The 20,795-nt window shown below is 38.9% G+C and overlaps 1 protein-coding gene across 8 annotated transcripts in view; it reads right to left on the reverse strand.

Annotated features, from left to right (window-relative positions):
* NBEA (neurobeachin) overlaps positions 1 to 20,536 on the reverse strand; it is a 511,054-nt gene extending 490,518 nt beyond the window's left edge. For all 8 annotated transcript variants that reach the window (XM_074914245.1, XM_074914292.1, XM_074914279.1 and 5 more), the window contains exon 1: positions 19,885 to 20,536. In XM_074914245.1, the coding sequence (XP_074770346.1) occupies positions 19,885 to 20,166 (282 nt within the window). In that variant the 5' untranslated portion in view covers positions 20,167 to 20,536. The remainder of the gene's footprint in view (positions 1 to 19,884) is intronic.
* Between the last annotated feature and the right edge of the window lie 259 nt (positions 20,537 to 20,795).

The following is a 20,795-nucleotide window of genomic DNA, read 5'->3' on the forward strand; positions in this document are numbered from 1 at the left end:
CAATAATGGGGCTTCTACCACTTCTCTGGGTAACCTATTCCAGTGTCCTACCACCCTCAATGTAAAAAATTTCTTCCTCATATCCAATCTAAATCTATCCTCTTTCAGTTTAAAACCATTTCCCCTTGTCCTGTCACTACAAGCCTTGGTAAAAAGTCTTCCTCCATCTTTCTTATAAACTCTCATAAAGCTTTCTTTTGAGTTCATCACTTTGTAAAGGAAACTTCTGATAGCCAAACTAATATTTACATGCTACTCACAAAGACTGATCTATTTCATGACACCAACTCAGATTTATTTTTTTTATAGAAGTAAAACAACAGAGTCATGTTGTCATTCACCTGTACATTATAATACTGAACACAAGACAAACATGAGCCTGACACACGCTCCTTACCAAAGTTACACTACATTGGTGTGCAGCCTCCTTCTATAGTGTTGATAGGCCTATGTGACTTTAGCTACATGAATAAGCTTTCCAAATCAGCAGATAAATGGCAACTAACTTGGAGAGAAAGGCTTATTGATTCAGATAGTCTGATGGTCCTGCCATTGTTTTGTGGAAAAAGGAACCTCAGCAGAACTGTGCCAGCAGCACTCTGAAGGTATGTGATCTCGAGAACATACAAGACTCACGTTTATCTGCGCATAGAGAGACCAGAAATTATGCCTGCTACAAGTGGTCATGCAAATACAGGCTGCAGTTTGATCACTGACCCAAGCTGACCTGAGGATATCAAGCTAAGATCAGCAGCAAGATGAGTACATTCACAGCTAACAATCAGTCCCAAGCAATGAAGACCCTGATCAACAGCAGTACAAAATATTTCCACAGTAGCATGTTGCCACTGCATTTGCTGTAGCTGAGATTTTTGGGAACTTCATACTGATACACTTAATAAATCTCGTGAGACCTGAAGGGGGTGAAAGATTGGCTTCACGTAAGTTGATTTTAGCAGCTGAATTTCCTGTTAAGAGTATAATGAAGACTGACCATTAACATTTCTTTAGATGCATATGACAGAGTCTTTGGGAAAGGAAGAAGAATCCCATCCCAAGGGACTTGAAAAAATATCTGGGTTTAGGTGTCTTATAAAAGCATACTAAAAAAGGACTTGTAGAAATTGCACTAGTACTGTAATCTATGAGAAATGAATGACACTAAAATAGAGCTGGTAAAAAGAAATTAGGAAACCATAATTGCACACTCACAGAGTAGTGGTATCTTGAGGACAACTTCTACAACAGATGGTTGGTTATATCAAGTAGAGGCTTTCTGCCTGTTTTAGGGAAAATGATGGTGTATTTTGAAAAATTAAAATCTGAAAACAATTCTCAGATTGACCTTTTTTTTTTTCAAAATAAAAATTGTAGAAAGAGATTATAGCAGGAAAAAAAAAAAAATCAGTTTCCAGCTTCACAATTCTAAAACCTAGCCTATCTTTCTTTTTAAAAAGATTTCTTGATGTCTCACTAGAAGGGACTGAAGTTTTAGAGCATATCTTTCATAGTGATTATATAATTTATATTTGGAATGGCATCACTCAGTTACATTTATCAGTACATTTTTTTGTCAAAACCTGATCCAAACAGCTAAGCTTCTAAATGGCCTCCCCTCTATGTTAAGAGTCTGCTATGCAGTCACAAATTTTCACTTTTAAGGACAGCATTATGTACACCCCATTTCAACACACATCTTAATACCAATTATTGTAGTTTCAGCAGCAGTCAGCTACTGAATATACTGTTGCTGTCAAGTTGAAAAAAACTCTGATGCAAGAACCTCACAGCAGCTCAGGAATTAGTGACTGCCATATTATATAATTATTAAAATAAATAAGCTATTCCAATGAAATATTTTATTATAATGAAGACAAGAAGGTGCTTCTTTTCTGCCTTCACCAACCACAAAACAAGGACACACAAATCAATGTGCTACAGCAGCAAAGAAAGCCAGCGGGATGCTGGGTTCCATCAACAAGGGCATCACCAACAGAGATACCGAAGTCATTATCCCCACTCTACTCAGCACTTGTCAGGCCACACCTGGAATACCGTGTTCAGTTTTGGTCCCCACTACACAAAACAAACTGTGGACAGGCTGGAGAGGATCCAGAGAAGGGCCACAAAAATGGTCAAAGGACTGGGAAGCATAGGAGAAAAGGCTGAGAGACCTGGATTTGTTCAGCCTGGAGAAGGCTTAGGGGAGACCTTATCACTGTGTTCCAGTATTTAAAGTGTGGCAACAAAGAAGACACAGACTCCACTTTTACAAGGAGTCCCATGGAAAAGATGAGAGATAGTGGGTACAAGTTACTCCTGGGGACATTCCAATTGGGCACAAGAGGAAAATTTTTCCACAGTGAGACCAATCAGCCACTGGAATAATCTCCTCAGGGAAGTGGTGGATTCCCCAAGATTGGGCACTTTTAAGGTTCATCTGGACAGGGTGCTGGGCCATCTTGTCTAGATACTGCTTTTGCCAAGAAAGTTTAGCCTAGATAGATGATCCTCGGCGTTTCTTCCAACCTGGTATTCTATGATTCTATGACCTAAGCAGAATTTTCATGGGCTTATGACTGGCAACACTAGATTCAGGTGTCAAAATATGCCAAGAATATCGTATCAAACCAGTATTTTACATAAATAAGTAACTTCTTTAATAAATCTCAGTGTAATACAGGCACACATTCTTACAGCAAGAATGGCTAACTCAGCCAGAAAAGAGGAATATACCAAGTAATTTTGGAACACAGGTTTAAAATACTGAAATTGAGAAATTACTGAATGTTGATTTTTTTTTTTTTCTTTCCCTTTCCACCTTTTCCTTCCCATAAACCATTCATTCAGGTTAAAGGAGAATCCTTCATTGCTCCCTTTTAGCACTCATAATAAATATTTTAACCTGTTGATGAAGGTAAGATTTCCACAAGATGTTTAGTAACATACTTGAACATTTAAGACCAATATGAAATTCAGTCAATAACCTGAACGTGCAAGATACATGTTAACAGTACAATAACTTACCCATCACTACTGGTTCTTCAGCTAAGGAAATACTTTAAAAGCTTTAAAGGCTGCCTTTTACACTGATGACCAAAATATTTGGAAGAGATTTTTCAGCACTATTTGCTACTCAGAATAAAAGACTATGGTAGCCGTACTTCCACTCAATAAGTAACAATACTAACTTTAAAGAATTATTTAAAATAAGAATTTTGAAAAAAAAAAAAAAAAAACACACAATAGTTTTAGCCACAGATAAGCTGTAATGGTAATACTATGGATGCTGAAGGAAGAACATATGTAAATATAAACAAAAGAGCCTATAGAAGAGAAAAAGAAAACAGACTGAAAGCCTACATCAGATACTTGGTTTCTGTTTCCTTTGCTAACAGTATCTACCCAGTACTCCACAAATACACTCATTGAAATACATCTTCAACACTTGTACTCCATGACAATTCAATTTTTACTTAATTTGAAAGTAAAGCCATAACCTACTGTTTGACATCACTTATGACAAGGATTACAGTGAACTGTACTATTGCAGATCAAAAGGAGACTTTAAAAATGCAATCGTATTTAAATAGTGAGGATGGTAAAGTATTGAAAAAGTGAATCTTTAAGTACATTAATTCAAATTTCCATTCTAAAGAAAGTCCAGCCAACTGAACAATAACAAAGAAATTATTGGCCAATAAATGTCTAAAACAACTAATAGTGCCTCACTAAACAGAAATGTCCCTTTTTTAATACAGTTTTATCTGATTACTTAGAGCAGACATGTAACTTTATGACTTTTTTACTGTAAACAGCTCTATAGAGCCACTTGACCTCAAATGAGCAAATTTTGTTCACAATATTTGGAAGGTATCAGATTTTTAGATCCCCATGTGTTCCATCCTGCCCTCCCCCAAAGTCTACACTTGAATACATGCTTTCTCAGATTTGACTACCAGTAATAAGAGGCCTTCCATTCTAAATTGTTCTGAGACATGATTTAACATTCTATAACTTATCTAGGCTCTTTTTTTCTGATTTTGACCAACCTTCATAGTTCATCTTTAAGGCTTCAGAATTCTGTGACTCAAAGCTGGATAACATCTACATTGACATTTCTTTCCTACTGCAGAAGGGCCTCCAAATGCTTATATTTACATTCATAACGTACTGATGTTCACTAGGCATTCCATTTTCTTTCCTTTTTGCCATGAATTTTTAAACAAGAAAAGATGATCCAATGAAACAATGTGTGTGCCATTCAATCATAGTTTGCAATTAAATGTGACAGACATCTGTGAAAGTCTTAACTGGCCCTGTTCAAGGAAAAAAGGAATTGAATGCAATTTTATGATTATTTAACTTTGTGTGCTTTTTACCTCACCTATAAAAAGAAAATCTTATGTAGGCATCCACGGTATAACTACCAAACACAAATAAAGACAATTAAATGTTTACAGGTAGAACACACAGACATACACTGGTCTCTGGCAGTCAACCAAAACAAAATATACTATATCATAGTGATAAGATGGAAGGAGGTCAAACATGGCCCTGATCCCTTCTTCTACAAAAAAAAAAAAAAAAAAAAAATTAGAAAAACCTTCTAGCCTCCCTGTTAAAAAACCAAATCTCACAGTAACTGTGACATAGCAGTATGATGCTTAACTAAAAACTAATTGGGTGCGTTTTGAACATATCCAGAACTGACAAACTTATGAAGATCCTGTTCATTTGTTTGTTACATTTAAATTGTAACTTACTATTCAACCACCATAACAAATACATTAAAGTTCTCTCCCATACAAATTTTTTAATAGCAGCAGCTGTTTGACAGACTTGAAAAAAAAAAAAAAAAAGACTTTCATAAACATTTATTTATAATATTCCAAGCCACGGTAAAACATCCCAACCACTATGAACTCCCTACAAGAACAGTTATAGACTTCTTCCTGTTCAGTCAGGGACTTAAAAAGCACAATACAGCTATGAGATAATCCTACAAGATCCAAATTCCAAGCCTTCTGTGTGAAAGCTGGACATGCATTTCCAGTGGATACATCACACAAGGGGTGCTACTTAACTAGGAAATAATCCCTAGATGTGTAAGTATAAGCTATAGAGCATGAAACGTAAGCACTTTTATCCACATCACATTTTAGTAGAATGTGGGATTAGTGACACAAAGTTTAATACAAGCTGTTTACTAGGAACACTGTCCTCCAAGAAGTCTCTAAATAGCTTCAAATGTATGAAGAGAGACATCACCAACCTGCAAGAGAGAACAAGCTGATTCCTCTCTGTCAAACAAGACTTTCCAGAGGAGGCACTGGAGTTGCTGAAGAGCTGCACGCCACCAGCAACTCTTAACTAGTTAGAACCTATCTGTGTATCAGAAATGGCAGTGCATCTAGGACAGCCAGTATGCGTAACTACACCTCTAGAATCAATCAATTATTTTTAAATGATACCTCATCACTGCAAACATCAATGCAACGAAGAAAGTCCACAGATTTCAAAAGCTGAAAAACAGCTATTTGTTGAAATACAGAGGAATGAGTAGTAGTGCACATCAATCAATCTCTGCATAAAACTGTAATTCTGTTTACAACTATAAACAAAATTCTTTAACCCACAGGTTTTCTGTATCTCCTTAAGAATCGTATTTCAAAATGTTTCCATCATTTTAAAAAAACTTATCTCTCTGTGGTGGGTTGACCTTGGCTGGACACCAAGCAACCACCAAGCCACTCTATCACTCCTCCTCCTCAAATGGAAAGGAGATATCAGTAGAGATAAGGACAGGGAGAGATCACTCAGCAATTACCATCATGAGCAAAACAGACTCAACTTGGAGAAATTAATTTATTACTGACCAAATCAGAGTAGGATAATAAGAAAATAAAACCAAATCTTGAAAAAAATCTTCCCCCCACCTCTCCCTTTCTGGGCTCAACTTCTCTCCAAAATTCTCTACCTCCTCCCACCAAGTGGCACAGGGGGACAGGAATGGGGGTTGCGGTCAGTTCATTCCATGTTGTCTCTGCAGTTTCTTTCTCCTTGCTCTCTTTCCCTGCTCCAGTGTGGAGTCCCTCCCACAGGAACAGTTCTTCACAAACTTCTCCAGTTTGGGTCCTTCCTACAGGCTGTAGTTCTTCAAGAACAGACTGCTCCAGTGTGGGTCCCCCATGGGGTCACAAGTCCTGCCAGAAGCCTGCTCCAGCATGGGCTCACCACAGGGTCACAGCCTCCTTCAGACATCCACCTGTGCCAGTGTGGGGTCCCCCACAGGCTGCAGGTGTAGATCTGCTCCCCCGTTACCCTCCGTGGGCTGCAGGGGCACAGCTGCCTCACCATGGGCTGCCCCCCGGGCTGCAGGGGAATCTCTGCTCCGGTGCCTGCATCACCTTCTTCCCCTCCTCCTTCACTGACCTTGGTGTCTGCAGAGTTGTTCCTCTCACATATTCTCACTCATCTCTCCAGATGAATTTGCTGGGTTTTTCATACCCCCACCCCTTCTTAAATATGTTATCCCAGAGGCGCTACCACTGTTGCTGATGGGCTCAGCTTTGGCCAGCAGTGGGCCCATCTTGGAGCTGGGTGGCATTGGCTCTGTTTGACACAGGGGAAGCTTCTAGCAGCTTCTCACAGGAGCCACCCCTTCAACCCCCCACAGCTACCAAAATCTTGCCATGTAAACCCTATACACCATCTGAGACCAGGACTATATCACTCAATCCCTCAAACCCCAACACCTTCAGAAGCTGAGCACTACCCCAGACTTTGTTCCAACAAGGCATCATAATACAGTTTTTTTCTATGACATTTTACTCCCCAAAGATCAGTCTGATTACTTAAAGTATTTTTCCTCTACAGATTATTTTGATGCTTATAATAAAAGACTTCAGACAAGTCTTTGTTTTCAGTCACAGTGCAAATGTACTGACATAGAATAGTTACTCTTACAAATATATGAGAAGAAAAAAATGTTGAAAAAATAATTAAAAATATTATTGGGGGAACTGAACATGGATTAAGAAGCTGGAAGCTACTTGCCATATAGTAGAACCAAAATGTATTAACAATTACTTCTAAATGCTACTTTTCTCAATAACTCTCTTGGCTGTATTAATTTTTAATAATGCCTCAATAGCCTTTCATTATAGTGTTTTAAAAGATCTCATTTTGCTAAACTAAGTATAGACTATTTAGTTGGCTTTCAATTTTCTAAATAAACAGAAACACCAAGGAGTTTTTCTTAAATTGTTTTTAGACCACAAACAATTCATTCCTGTCTCCCAGTAAATCTTCAGGATTTCTTAAAGGAATTTTAAATCAAAATTCACATTGGCTGCACTGTCAGCTGTAGCTTGTACCATGTCCTGCTCGTACTGTGAAGTATGTGGTCTCCACAACAGCTCATATTCTACAAAATGCATGCATAAGGAAATTTTAAACCAAAGATTTTTCAAAAACTAATGCAGCAAAAACATACATAGCCAGTTCAGATGTACCACTTAATGACACACACCCCAAGAAGTCCTAGTACCAATGAGGGGCTGGGGGAAACACATCACTTTAAGAGATGGTAATACAGAAAGACATAACATGACCATGGACAGAGTTTAGAAAACTGAATTCCTATGTTAGCAGGCTGGCACCAGTGTAGTTCAGGTTGCTTTACCAGCTTCCTTACCAAGGAAGCCTTAAAATCTACTGTACCTCCACAAAGAGCATATGAGAGAAGAACTTTGAAATCATAATTGAAACAAAGTGCTCCCAAGATTCCTCTGACCTCCAGAAAGGACTTAGATTATATCAACACTTTGAGCTTCTTACAGCTTTTTCTGCACATCTGGATAATATCAGGTTTTGGTACAAGACACATTTAGGATTCATCTCAGCCAGAAGAAAATACTTACGTGCTCCTCTTTCTTCAGGGTGAAGTATGGTTTGGCTAAAACAGAGCTCAACTGACTTAAAGTAAGTTGAAAACCCAGTTATGTCATAACTAATGAAGAAGAGCTCAGTTACAAGTACTTGCAGCCATTCTAACTTCAGATGATAGGTTAGAAACACAAATAAAAGCTGTGACAAACTTAAATCTCTACTATATTAAGAAAAAGGTATTTCCTATTTACATTCCGAAACCTCTTAACTGCTTTAAGTTTAGTTTTAAGAGAATGATTTCTTAAAAAATTCAACACTTAAAGCATTTTGAAGCCCACATGTGGGCTTAAACTGTGGTATTAACAGATGGTGGCAATTCCCTCAGACACCTCAAAAATTAATAAGACATCATATAACCAGTCATTTCAATGTCTCTGTAAATCCATGTAAATCCAGGTGGACACTGCATCACTGAGACAAGATAACCTGTTGTACTCCGGATTTCCTACTCATTCTGTTACGAGTTTTTCTAAATGTAAAGATTCCTTTCAGCAGTATCATTTCCTAATAGCTAAATACCTAAACAGTTAAATTTTTTGTGTGCTGATACTTTTAGGAACAAACTCAACTGGAGAAGTATAAGCTTTGACAGTCCTAAAAAGTATCAGCTGTATGGTTTAGCCTCAGTCTGTTGAAATTCCTGCTTCCTTTTGACTGTTGTTTGTAGTTATACCAAAGGCTTTTGATACATGTTTTACATGTATTTGCATTAGTTTCAGCTGTTGGATATCTGAAAAAGTGAAAACGTACTTAGTAAACTACACCTTCAGAGAGAGAAAAAGGATTACAGACTTGAAAACTATTTTTTTTAAACTGAACCAGAACATGCAACAAAGCAAGTAGATCCAAATCTGTTCTTAAATAGAATTTAATCACTTTTTATTAGAAACAACAAAAATCACATAAGCTATTTTATTGTAATTAATTTTCCCTTGTTATAAAAACCATTTATACTAGTAGCAAGGGAAATCAATCACGATTGTGAGAAGTGGGAATAACCTGTTTCTGGATTTTAGGAAAAACCTGTAACTATCAACTCCTTCATTGGAAAACAGTCTGTTTTAAAGAGAGTATCAACTCCTATTCACTGAGTACTACCTTTAAAACGTCAAATATTATACTGTATTAACCGTCAAAGACTGACTTCCTCTCAGTGACTAAGCCTACACATTGTTCCAGTCTCAATGTGTTTATTATTGTACATTATGTTACTTTGAACAAAATAATTATTTTCTTTACATGAAACTTGAACTATAAAAATTTTGTTACACAATCACCTTTGCTTAATATATTACAGTTTCTAAGTTACATATAGTTATAGGTACATAAAGTGTTATGGAACGTTTAATCTATAAATATTAGACTATATATAAAGTCATAAATCTATTCAACAAACTCAATGCAAAACTTCCAACAGCTTTGGCTCTATGCTGAATATCAGTATTTTTTCCTTCTGGTATCAAAGATCTGCAACTTTGAAGACTATGCTAATAGTTCTTCTAGTTTAACTTCAATTCATGTTAATTTGTTGAAGAATGTAGTATTTATAGTATACTTTAAGAGCTACAGAGTTTCATTAACTCAGTATTAAGCCATTAATATTAACTTTATACATTTTCAGCAGAATATCAAATGTAGCTACATTTTATATTTCTGAAATCCAAGGAATAAAGCTTACCTATAGCCCTAACTGTGATTTGCAGAGCTGACAGACACTCTTGGATTTGTGTGTTTCATCCAAGGCTATCTATTAACAAGCGAGCACAAGAGATGAAAAGTAAACACTCACTGCTGTGGCTCACAGAGGTCTGTTTTCTTTCTTGGCTGCATGTGGTGCAAATTGTCCTTTGCTGGGTTAGCAATATTGACTGGATTATTTGTGGTAGATATTGCAGCTCATACTGTGAGATGAGGAAAAAGGTTGCCATAATTAAAAGGCTTCCCAGACTCCACCTCCCACTTTTTTGGAAAGGGACCACTATTATCTGCACAAGGAGAATAAAGATCTAAATGTGCAAATGACTAAGGGATTGGAACATCTGACATACAAAGAAAGGCTGAAGAGAGCTGTGATTGTTTAGCCTTAAGAAGAGAAGGTTTGAAGAGATCTTATAAATGTGTATGTGTATTTATTTGCAGGGGGGGTAGGGTGGGCAGGAAGTAGAGATAAGGGAACCAAACTCTTTTCAGTGGCAATCAAGTAGCAATGGGCACAGGAAACTCCATTACATTTAACTAAAAACTTGACATGGGAGTCTCCATCCTTAGGAATACCCAAACCCCAGCCAGACAAGGCCCTCACCAATTTGATCTAATTGATCCTGCTTTGAGCATGGATTTTTGTCTAGAGACCTCCAGAGGTCCCTTCCATCCTTAACTGTTCTACAATTCTTTGAAATTTTTGTGATTCTGCTATTTTATGAAAGTGCTCTGACAATTAAGTTTCAGAAGGATGTTGTAGTGTTAGTGCCAAAGAGAAGAATGGAAAGGCATGATCATTAACATGATTTTGATGAGAGGAAAAAAAAAAAGTGTTGCATATGAGCAACAGGACAATATGCTGAAGTTTCTTTTCAGATGGACTCAATTCATTTTAGCCTTGGATAGTAGATGCAACTCTAGGAGGCTCTTCTTTTAAGTCTACTTCTGCATTCACATAATGCTATCAAAAGATGCAATGGAGGCTGCAACATTTCCATGAGAGTAGATGAGAAAGTCTTTCAAATCACCTAAAAACCGCATAAAACAAAACAAACAAACAAAAGACTTCTACAGGTTGTTAGGAGGTATATATGCCATAGCTGAACATGCAGAAGCAGCAGCAAAGGAGATTTTTGGATCCCCAGAGACTAAAACATGGGGCAGCGGCTCCAGAAATCTCTTTAATCTCTAATCAGAAAAAGAATTAGAAGAATGAAGTAGCTCCCACCTTCTGAGCATCTTGCTTGGAAGACCTTATTCAGTCCAATGCAGTCTTAAACAAATGTTTCCATAAGTTTCAGCTATTCAGCATACAAATATTAACAACCATGTAGTCATCAGTCACAGATATGACTTAGAAATACCACACACCTTGCCATTTATCAAAACAGATAATGTATTCCACTGGAGTAACAGAAGGAAAAGAGGGGGTGCTGATATTATTTTTTTGATAATGTCAGCAAATTCTTGCTCATGGAGGAACATGTTGAGGCAAACAATCCTATTGGACATATAAACACTGCATTTACAATGATGGCTTTTGTTGGAACTCTCAATCTCAAAAGAAAACAGCAAAAGTCACCAGCCATGAAAGCATAACACACCACTTAGATTCTTTACCCCCTTCCTCTTTCCATAACTTCACATAGCCACAATGCAGTTTCCAGAGGCCCCTTCATAAGTTTCATTTATTAAGATAAAAATTACAATTTTAAGAGGGATAAAGCTGCTTTCTTCCTACAAAATTGGCTTTTTCTTCTCATTTCAGGTAACAGCTCTTTCCCCCTTCTCTCAACATTCAAATTTCTGCAATTAAAAAGTTGCAGCTAATGCCCTTCCGCAAAGATGCTGAATCTCAAAGTCAATTCTCCAGACCACCTGCATAGCATCCTCAGATATACTAGTTCACATTTGCCACATTATGGAGATGTTACACAATTGGAGATGAGAAAACTCTGTAGCTATATTCTGATGTATATGTTCTATTGGAAGGGGCAGAAAGCAACCTCATTCTGCCAGGTATAAAACAAATTCAACTTTAAGTGAGAATGCTCCCCTGATATCAAAGTAATCTTTTTTTCTACTGTTTGTTTGTTTTTAATTGAAGGCTTTTAACACTAAAAGGGACACAGAAACATTTGTAAGTCACAGTAAAATCAGTAAATATATTTTGGATGCAGTGAGCTACATGGAGAATTGCAAAAGAATCAGAGCAAACTCTGATCGGTTAGGCATGAACAATCCAAGACAGGCCTTGGCTTCAGTCAGTTCATTACTAGCTTGAATGTGTATTTCACGGCTACTATTCCATATTTAATGAAAGCATATCTTACTGTTTTCTCTAATTCTGTAGTAGGATAAGGTCTTTGTTTCAATAGGTTTGTACAGGCTCCCTTGTGAATCAAAGGACATGTTGTTTATAAATATTCAAAACCTTTTATTTTTACAAAAGAGCCAAAAATTTTAAAAACCCTGTTACAGTGGCTCTTAAAGCAGTCAAAAGTTAATAAAAGTTAGAAAATTTGATGTAATTATTTGTCCCAGAATATAAAGCCTTAAAAGTGAAATCAAGTAACACTGATTATGTCAAATTGCTGGTACTGAAGTTAGTTTAGAAGTCTTTACTAAAAGAATGACTATTTCCATTCTTCTGTCTACACTGTTCCAGTACTACAAAAGCCATCAGGTACCAAAAAGCACAGTATGAATAACAATTTCACTTCGAAGTTAATATCTTGCCCTATCTCACTTTCAGATAATTCCAAAACCTAATACCTATTCTGCATAGTTAAGAAAGGCTTCCAACTGTAAACAAAAGGGCAATGAAAGAAACATCATTTTCCAAATATAGAAGTCAAGCATCTGTAAGCTGTTGAATAGCATAAGCAGTATTCACATTTATGCAAGCTTTCAGTGAATTGTTATGCTGGAACAATTTCACTGATGCAACCCAATTTTATATTAAAGCAGGGTAGTCACATTATAGGGTTTCATTAATATAAATGAGTCAACATCACTGGTATAAATCTCAGTAACACCAGAACTACTTGGACTTACCTAGCTATTGAAGATTATTATTTTCCATGTACTTCAAAAGCAGAACAAACTCTAAACTGCAAAAATTACCAGAACACAAGTTTTAGCAGTGAGTCAGTAGGTTGATTAGAAGTGGAAGTGCTTCTCTGCTGGAAATAACAGATAATCTTTCTCTTAGAGATGTTATTAACAATCTTCCTAAATTGGAAGTTATGAAATTATAGTTCAAATAGGTGAAATCTATCATAATCCTGTAGTTAAAACAGGTATTTCTATCAATAAGGAAGCAATATGCGACTCTCCACAAATAATCCCTTTTCTTAAAAATTGTTTGTTATCTTTATGTTGAATATCGTGTATTGAATATGGTATCATTTATAGCACTTGCAAGCCAAGATTTTGCAATACAGAAATGGGAGGTAGATCATCAAATTAAAAACTTATGTTTCAAAAGATCTGCTATCTCTGATTGTAAAACCAAGTTCTAAATATGATTCAGACTTAAAGCTTAAGGATACTGTCTGTGCAAGAACTAATAAAAGTCCACAATGGGGTATTTCCAAACATATGAATGGCAATTAAGGATCAAATTCCTTTATGAAATAAATGGATCTTCATGAACATAAACTCAGACTACTACACTGACCCTTTGGCCATGAGGCACATACAAGGTATCAACTAATGAGGTAGCTGCAATGATACTATTATGTGTAAAGTGTTACAAAATGCTGCAGTAACAGGAGAAAAACACAAGTTGATTTGAAATGGTAGGTTTATTGAGACAGGCTAAGATAGAAAAACAAAAAAGTGCCATAACAAGTAATGAAGAGGTAAAATTAAGAGATTGATTTAAAATAGCTTGGCTAGTTTATTAAGTTAAGACAGCTGTGTTAACACTGTGCACAGTATTTATCAGGATATAAAAGTCTCAGTTTGGTACTAACCCAATCACAGATTTCATTCTACTTTGATTAAATTCAATATGGCATGAAAAGGGAACAAACGCTTCAGTAGGAATTCAGAGATGATCATGTAGTTTCTGGGAATTGGTTTTGGGGCAGTGGTTTACAGATGTAATATGGACAGTAATTCATATATTTGAAAAGTATGAGTGGAGACACAGAAAATCATTAACATGAAAGAAAAAACTGCACCACAGCCTCTTAGACATCCATCTTGTGAATGTAATAATCCACGTCCCTTGACTTCTACCCCTTTGAGTACTCATCTGAAAGCCAAGGGGCAGGGGAGACACTGAGGGAAAATATGTAGGGAAGAGAAAAATTAGTGTATAACTGAGTACACAGCTAAATGCTTAGTGTTGTAAAACACATGGTTTACATAGGGAATGATTTTGTAAAAATATCATCTTGATCAAGAGGGGCGCTAACGCTTTGCTTGATGCAGAGAGATAAAACATAGGTAGGGTCTCAGGTGGGAGGAGGCAGAAAGGCCAAAAATTGGAGGTGTTTTATTAATGTCTCAACTTTATTACTTCACTGTGACAAAAATAATAAAGAAGCCTTTAGGTATTCACCTCCCTTATAATCCATGAACTAAATCCTGTAAAGACAAATAAGATGTAAAGCTAAGAAGAAAATAGCTGTTCAGTGTTAAGCGGTAAGGAATACTCTGGCATGCTCACCATGACAGATTTTAAAAAGTTATCACCTATAAAAATGTATCAATCCTTCATACCAGAACCACAATGGATTCCAAGCCACCTGCTGAGATATCATTAGTCCTTCATGACCAATACAGGATTGAAAAAAAAATTCCACCCATAAACACCTACTGTCAAAGATTAGATAAAAGGCCAAAAGCAATCAGTTACACTGAAAAAAATTAAACCGATCAGTCATTCAAAGATTTTCTGTAATCTAAACTAAGTTTTCCATTAAGGTATTAGATTGACAACAGCTACAGTACCCTTAAATAGCCACCCATGGAATGCTATTACAAACTCTCACATTTGATATGATCTTTTCATATGGCTCCGGTAGCTTCTACAGTAACACCCCACCATAACTTAGTATGGAGATAATATCAGCAGAATAAAAAGGGTCTGGTGGGACAGACAGTAACTTGCACAAGGACTGCCACCTCCAGTTAAGTACTACCTAAAACAAAACTCACACACAAACACACACCAAAGAAAAAAAATGTAACAATTTCAAAATTCTCAAACTTCACTTTTTTGAATACTATCAGCAATCATACTACAAAAATGGGAAGGCTTCCACCAAGAAAACAGAATAAGATTCTCAAGTCTGCAAAGCTAGCTCCACAAGAGAAACAGAAGTCATATGATGGAGGCTACAGCTCATGAGGCCCACGCTTTCTCAGAGTACAACAGCATCCAGTGAACAAAAGTGATTCTTCCTCCCCACACAAGAGCAGAACTGTGCCACAGGATGCTGCAGCAACCAAAGCGTAAATGGATTTAAAAACCCTCAAATATCAAAAGCCAACTTTAGCTCAAGACTACTCTCAACCAACGTTTGAAGAAAATAAGTACCGAAGGAAAAATATTCTCATACATATGCCTCCCTTTACATTTTTTCTTATGACCACTACTATGGAAAGACTGCAAGGTGAGAAGGATCTCTCACATAATCCAACCCATTTGCTCTAAAGCTGCAAATGCCACTCCTACAAGTACACAATGTGACAAAGCACCAAAAAAAATGGCTTACCTCTTGTGATGGGTGACTAACACCAAAGTAGGATGGAACAGCCAAGAAAACGAGAAGAGCTAGGCAGAAGCGTGGGCTGTAGTCAACAAGAACAGCATGAGACTTTCTGAACTATGCCTGGTGTTTGACCTACTTCTTATAAGCACTCTGTAGCCTGATAAAACATATATAAAAGCTTTCTCCTTTTGCACAAGGAGAACCCCAGTCAGCTACACCTGTATCAGACTGATATCTGTTCAAATCTGCATTACATCATCTGTTCAAGATGCATAAGCAAAACGAGCAGCATGTGTCAGCACCAGTCACAATTTTTTAGTATGAGTCGGCTTCCTGTTCACCTTTCTTTTTCACACTGCCATAGAATCACCACTACAAAAATGAAAATCAAAAATTCTAGGAAATTCAACCTGGAACAGAGAAAGCTTTCTAAAAGCTAAGAAACAATGCAACTCACATAGTCATGTTTGATGAGATCTGGCCAGACAAGAGACAGTTCAAAATATAGACTGAAGAAAAATTTCCCAAGATCATTAAAATACTGGAAAAGTAGAAAATTAAGGAAGCAAGCCAGTAAAAATAATGAAAGGACAGGCCATTATTTTAGAAAAACTAATTAAACCCATGGGTGGAAATTTTACACTAGGAAATAAGTGAAACAAAAATACACAGGCAGACTGACCCACACTTCTACCTTAGTATCATATTTGCTGGAGCACATGGTGCAGAACTTTATTTTAAACATCAGTCTAACATGTATCATAAGTACAAAAGGGTATCAGGAAGCAAAGGAACTATGGAGACTAACAACAAGCACATCTATCACAGCAATAACAACAACCTTGACAGTACCTTAAGAAAACTAATAGAGCTGTTCAAAGGGGAAAGGCCTCCTCATCAATAGAAGCACAGAACTGGTGTCAAAATATCCCCAAAGAGAAATCACTAAGAGCAATTAAAGGATTACATTATTTGCAAGGAAAGCCTTTTCCAGTTTGGTGCTTTGCAGTACACGAGGGTCAGTGAACACACATCTCACAGAGAGCATGCTGAACCTGGAAATTCATATGAAACCCACAGACCAAAATCAAAATAAGCACCATCCCAGAAGAATGCATGAGGTACAATGATGAGTTCCCTCCTACTTCCAAAAATGTAAAAAGAATACAATATTCTATAAAACCATTCTAGAAAAGCCTTCAGCTCATAGACTTAACATATTCTGACCTTCATAGTATTAACACTGGCATGTTTTTTTTTAAGAATAACTGTATATAGTTCATAGGCATTAGCATAGAAAGGGCTGAACGCTCTCTCCATCACGTATTCCACTGTAATGTTAAACAATGAAAAAAATCGCACAAGCAATACTAGAAACTCTACCAAGTGACATTCCATCAAACAAATTCACCACTATAACAGAACTTTGAACACACAGTAAGTTTGGAGGAAAAGAAGTGTCACTAAGAAAAGCATCAAGAGTAACAACTAATCTCATAAACAGCCTAGGCATGCCCAAGAACAAAACACTGTCTGAGCTGAAAGTCAACTGTTAAAATTTGGCTAAGTTGAAAAACCAACAATGTATCAGACATGGAAAAAGATTTTTGGCACTGCATGAAAAGCACTTCATCACCTCAGATACAATAAATCACTGTGTCCATCACCATCAGAAGGTACCACATGAAGTAAGTCTGAAATGCAGTAACAGAGACCACAGTGGGGCCACCAAAACAAACTTTAAAGGTAAAAACTGCCCAAGAGAACCTTAAGAAGAAAACTTAACAGGAAAGAAGAGTGATCATCTCCATGACAAGAGCAAGCCAAACCAAAGTTTTGTCTCAGACATTTGCTGCTGCTTCCACGCAGATGCAGGAAAAATTAATAGACTTGTTTAAGATTTACACAGACAAGAGCAGTAATCTCAGATAAGAAAATTTTTTAAAGTATGGCAACCTTTAACTTTTGATTCACTCTGATAACACAAAAAGTCTCAGCTATACAGAATAACAAAAAAGCTATTACTAAATGGCTTACAGATACCAAATACAGTACAGTATAGGTTATTTTTCTCTGAGACTTAACATATCAACTGACATATCAACTGACATATCAAACTGAGATTAGCTCTTTAAACTCTGTCCTCTCATTATAACACTTGCATCAAAAGTCATTCAGAAATAGTAAAGATAAAGGCTGAAGGAAAGAAAACAAAACAAATCAAGTTCTCTACATCCCCACCCACATCCCAAGGAATCCTTATAAAGTACAAAACTGCATTTTATTTGAAGTTGCTATTAAAATCCTTAATAGAGAATCAGATGATATTTAGTAGGTTAGGGATATGCCATCAGCTTTACTTTGTATCTGCCATATTCACTATGTTTTTTTCACATGCAAGTAAATTAAGTTTCAAACACAGAAGTGTAAGTTTGTGACATTTACTGGCCTGAGAAGAAAAACATTAGCAGACACAATATAACCTCTCTCTGCTATGGGAATACTGACTATTGTATATTAGAGTCCATCTGTTAAGTAATGACTGATCCAGAATGCATCGCTACTGCAGCAGTCTCAAGCAGTTTCACATTCACATAGGTCTCCCAATGCTGAGAGCACTGTTAAACACTCTCATGTTTATTTTTAAATATAAGCATAGCTTTCAGCAATAGGAACTAATTAGTAGGTAGATCTTATACGCAAGCACTGTCTATCCTCCACACAAATACCAAAACACATTACAACCTGTCCCCCCCCCCAAAGGCAAGCCAATGTTAGTCCAGTTGCTGATGCATTAACAGCCAGAATTAAAACAAGCTTAAGTATCAGTAAGGAAAATGAAAGTAGAAAGAAAACCAAAAAAGGACTAAACATCTTTTTGTCTGTCATGATCTATACAAAGCCAGTTAATCAAATAACTGCATGTCATTTCCTTATTTCGAGTGCTACTTTTAAAGGAATGGGTAATAATCCAATAAAGTTATGATGACTTGTACAAGACTTGTACAAAAAAAAAAAAAAAAAAAATTTACAAATGACATCTCAGTTAAGTGTCAAACAGCTTGTAGAGAGGAGTGGGAAATATACCAGATTACTGTTTTGACATATTCACAAAACTATTAGGGCTTTAATCCTGTGTGTTCAGATAAGCCATAAATATTAAAATGATCTGACCACACCACATCTTTCCCTGCATGCTGCAGCTTTTCCATTCAGTCTGTGCTAGGTCAAATGCAAATAACTGTCAAACAGAAGAATACATTCTTTTAAAGTGCTTGAAACAACATATATTCTTTACACGACTTTGTATAAAATGAGTGGCGGTTAGAAGCGTTAAATTCATTTGAAACAAAGGCAGTTTCAATTAATTGCCATTCAGTTTTGAGCAGTCATTTTGCTATCATATTTTATATGCAAAAATCGAGGATATTTCATTGACTGAACTGCTTCAAAAGCTTTGCTGCAGCAAATCTTGCATTCAGGAGCAGCACCAAATTGCACATAATTGAAAGTGATTCATTTTTAGATCCACTCGTTTGGCTTCTGTAGGTTCCTCAGGCTTTGGTGTAGGTAGCGCAAAAACATTAAGTCATACAGTCCTGCAGTAACTCTTTCACTCCATGAAGTGAGCAGATGACTAAGGAGCTATATATTAGCATGTTTCTTGTCCTTGTTTCAAGACATTTACCAGTGTACAATAGCATTTCACAACTCACCGACCTTAAAATTAGCAACAGAACTTACTTTGCAGACAAGAATGTGTTTTGGAAAGCATGGCAGATTATTAAGACACAAGTAACCCAATACAATACTGTAATACAATCAACTCTTTATTACAGATATTAAAGCGTATTAAATGCTTGCAAAAATCTCCCTCCTCCCTCTTCCTCTACACAAAATACTCAACTAGCTCTGAGCTAACAGGGTTAAACCCTTCACATGTTTCAGCCACTAAGAAAAGATACCAGCTCAGGCTGCTTTTTTTAACGTTTTTCAATTAAAAACAGCTACTACATTCACGCCACTCTTCTTCCAGTGAGGAAGCCACCAGGTTATAGGGCAGCGTCCAAAGCCCAAAATTGAAATTACTTAAATCTCCTTATTTTTCACATCGAGAATTGCACACACTCCACTTCTGCAGGAGGCGGCCGGGGGAAGGCACTGGGAAGGGGAAGAGTGGCCTGTCTGTACTAGGTAGGGTCCTGCGTGGAGTTTAGGGAGCGCTGAGGGGGCTTCTGTCACACGCACGACGAGGAGAAGAGCAGGTCGCGGTATTAACGAGGAAAGAGGAACAAGAGGAGTTTGGGAAGGAAAGATGGTTGGAGAAGGGCCGTACGTGTAGGAGGGACACAGGGGCTGGGAAAATGAAGGTCCCTGTCGGGTTGCACAGGGGCGGGGGGGAGTAGGGAGCAGCCCCGGGAGGAGGTGGGCTGCGCGGGCCGGTGCCCAGAGGCCCTCTGCCCGCCGGGGCGTCACCGGGGCGGGGTGCCCGGCCGCTTACCAGGTTCAGCACCGTCTCCACGATGTCCCGGTTGCTGACCTCCCCGACCTGGATGAGTCCGATAAGGACGGCGAATTTCATCCGGATATTGCGGATCGGCACCGACGGGTTAATCATCCCCGCGGGGAGCACCACGGAGCCGGAGCCCGACGCCCTCAGCTCCCCCATCACCGCGACGCCGCTGCCGCCGCCGCCTCCGCCGCCGCCTCCACCGCCGGCCCCGACGGAGATGAGTCCCGCGGGCTGCGGGTCCGGCCCCGACACCGGCTTCTCGCTCGCCATTTACCCCTCGCCGTTACCGACACCTGCCGCCGCCGCCTCCCCGCCCGGCCGGGCCGAGCCACGCATCCACCGCAGTCGCACCCGGCGGGGCCGCAGGGAGCCGGCCCGAGGCGCAGGCACCGTCCCAGGAGCCGCTCCCCCGCTCCGCTATAATGAGGGATTATTATGGGCGCCGATGCCCCGTTAGCCGAAGGCTGCCCAGCCGGGGCCGCCTCCCCGCCGCGGGGCGGGAGGAGCGGGCGCCGCCGAGCGCGGCGCGGCCCGGCCCGGCGGAGGCGAGTAGCGCGCGGAGCTGACGGCGGCGCGAGCGATCGCCGCTGCCGCTGTTGTTGTGGAGCCGAAACCGCCGCCGCTCACGCCGCCATGTTGCCGCCCCCTGCCTGCGGTAGCCGCTAGGGCGCCTGCGCCGAGCCCGTCGGGGGGAGTGGCCGGGCCGGGCCCCCCCCAGCCGGCCGGCAGACAGGTGAGCAGGTGCGCGGGTGCGCGCTGCCACCGCGGCGGCGTGAGGGGCCGCGCTGAGCGCGGAGCCGTCGCCTCCCGCCGGGCTGCCGCGGGCCGGCGCCCACCCGCCGCGGGGACGTTACGCAACGCCGCCTGAAGCGACAGGGTGGCGCCCGCCCGCTTCCACG

Source organism: Athene noctua, chromosome 1 (genome assembly GCF_965140245.1).
Source record: "Athene noctua chromosome 1, bAthNoc1.hap1.1, whole genome shotgun sequence".
Lineage (NCBI taxonomy): Eukaryota > Metazoa > Chordata > Aves > Strigiformes > Strigidae > Athene > Athene noctua.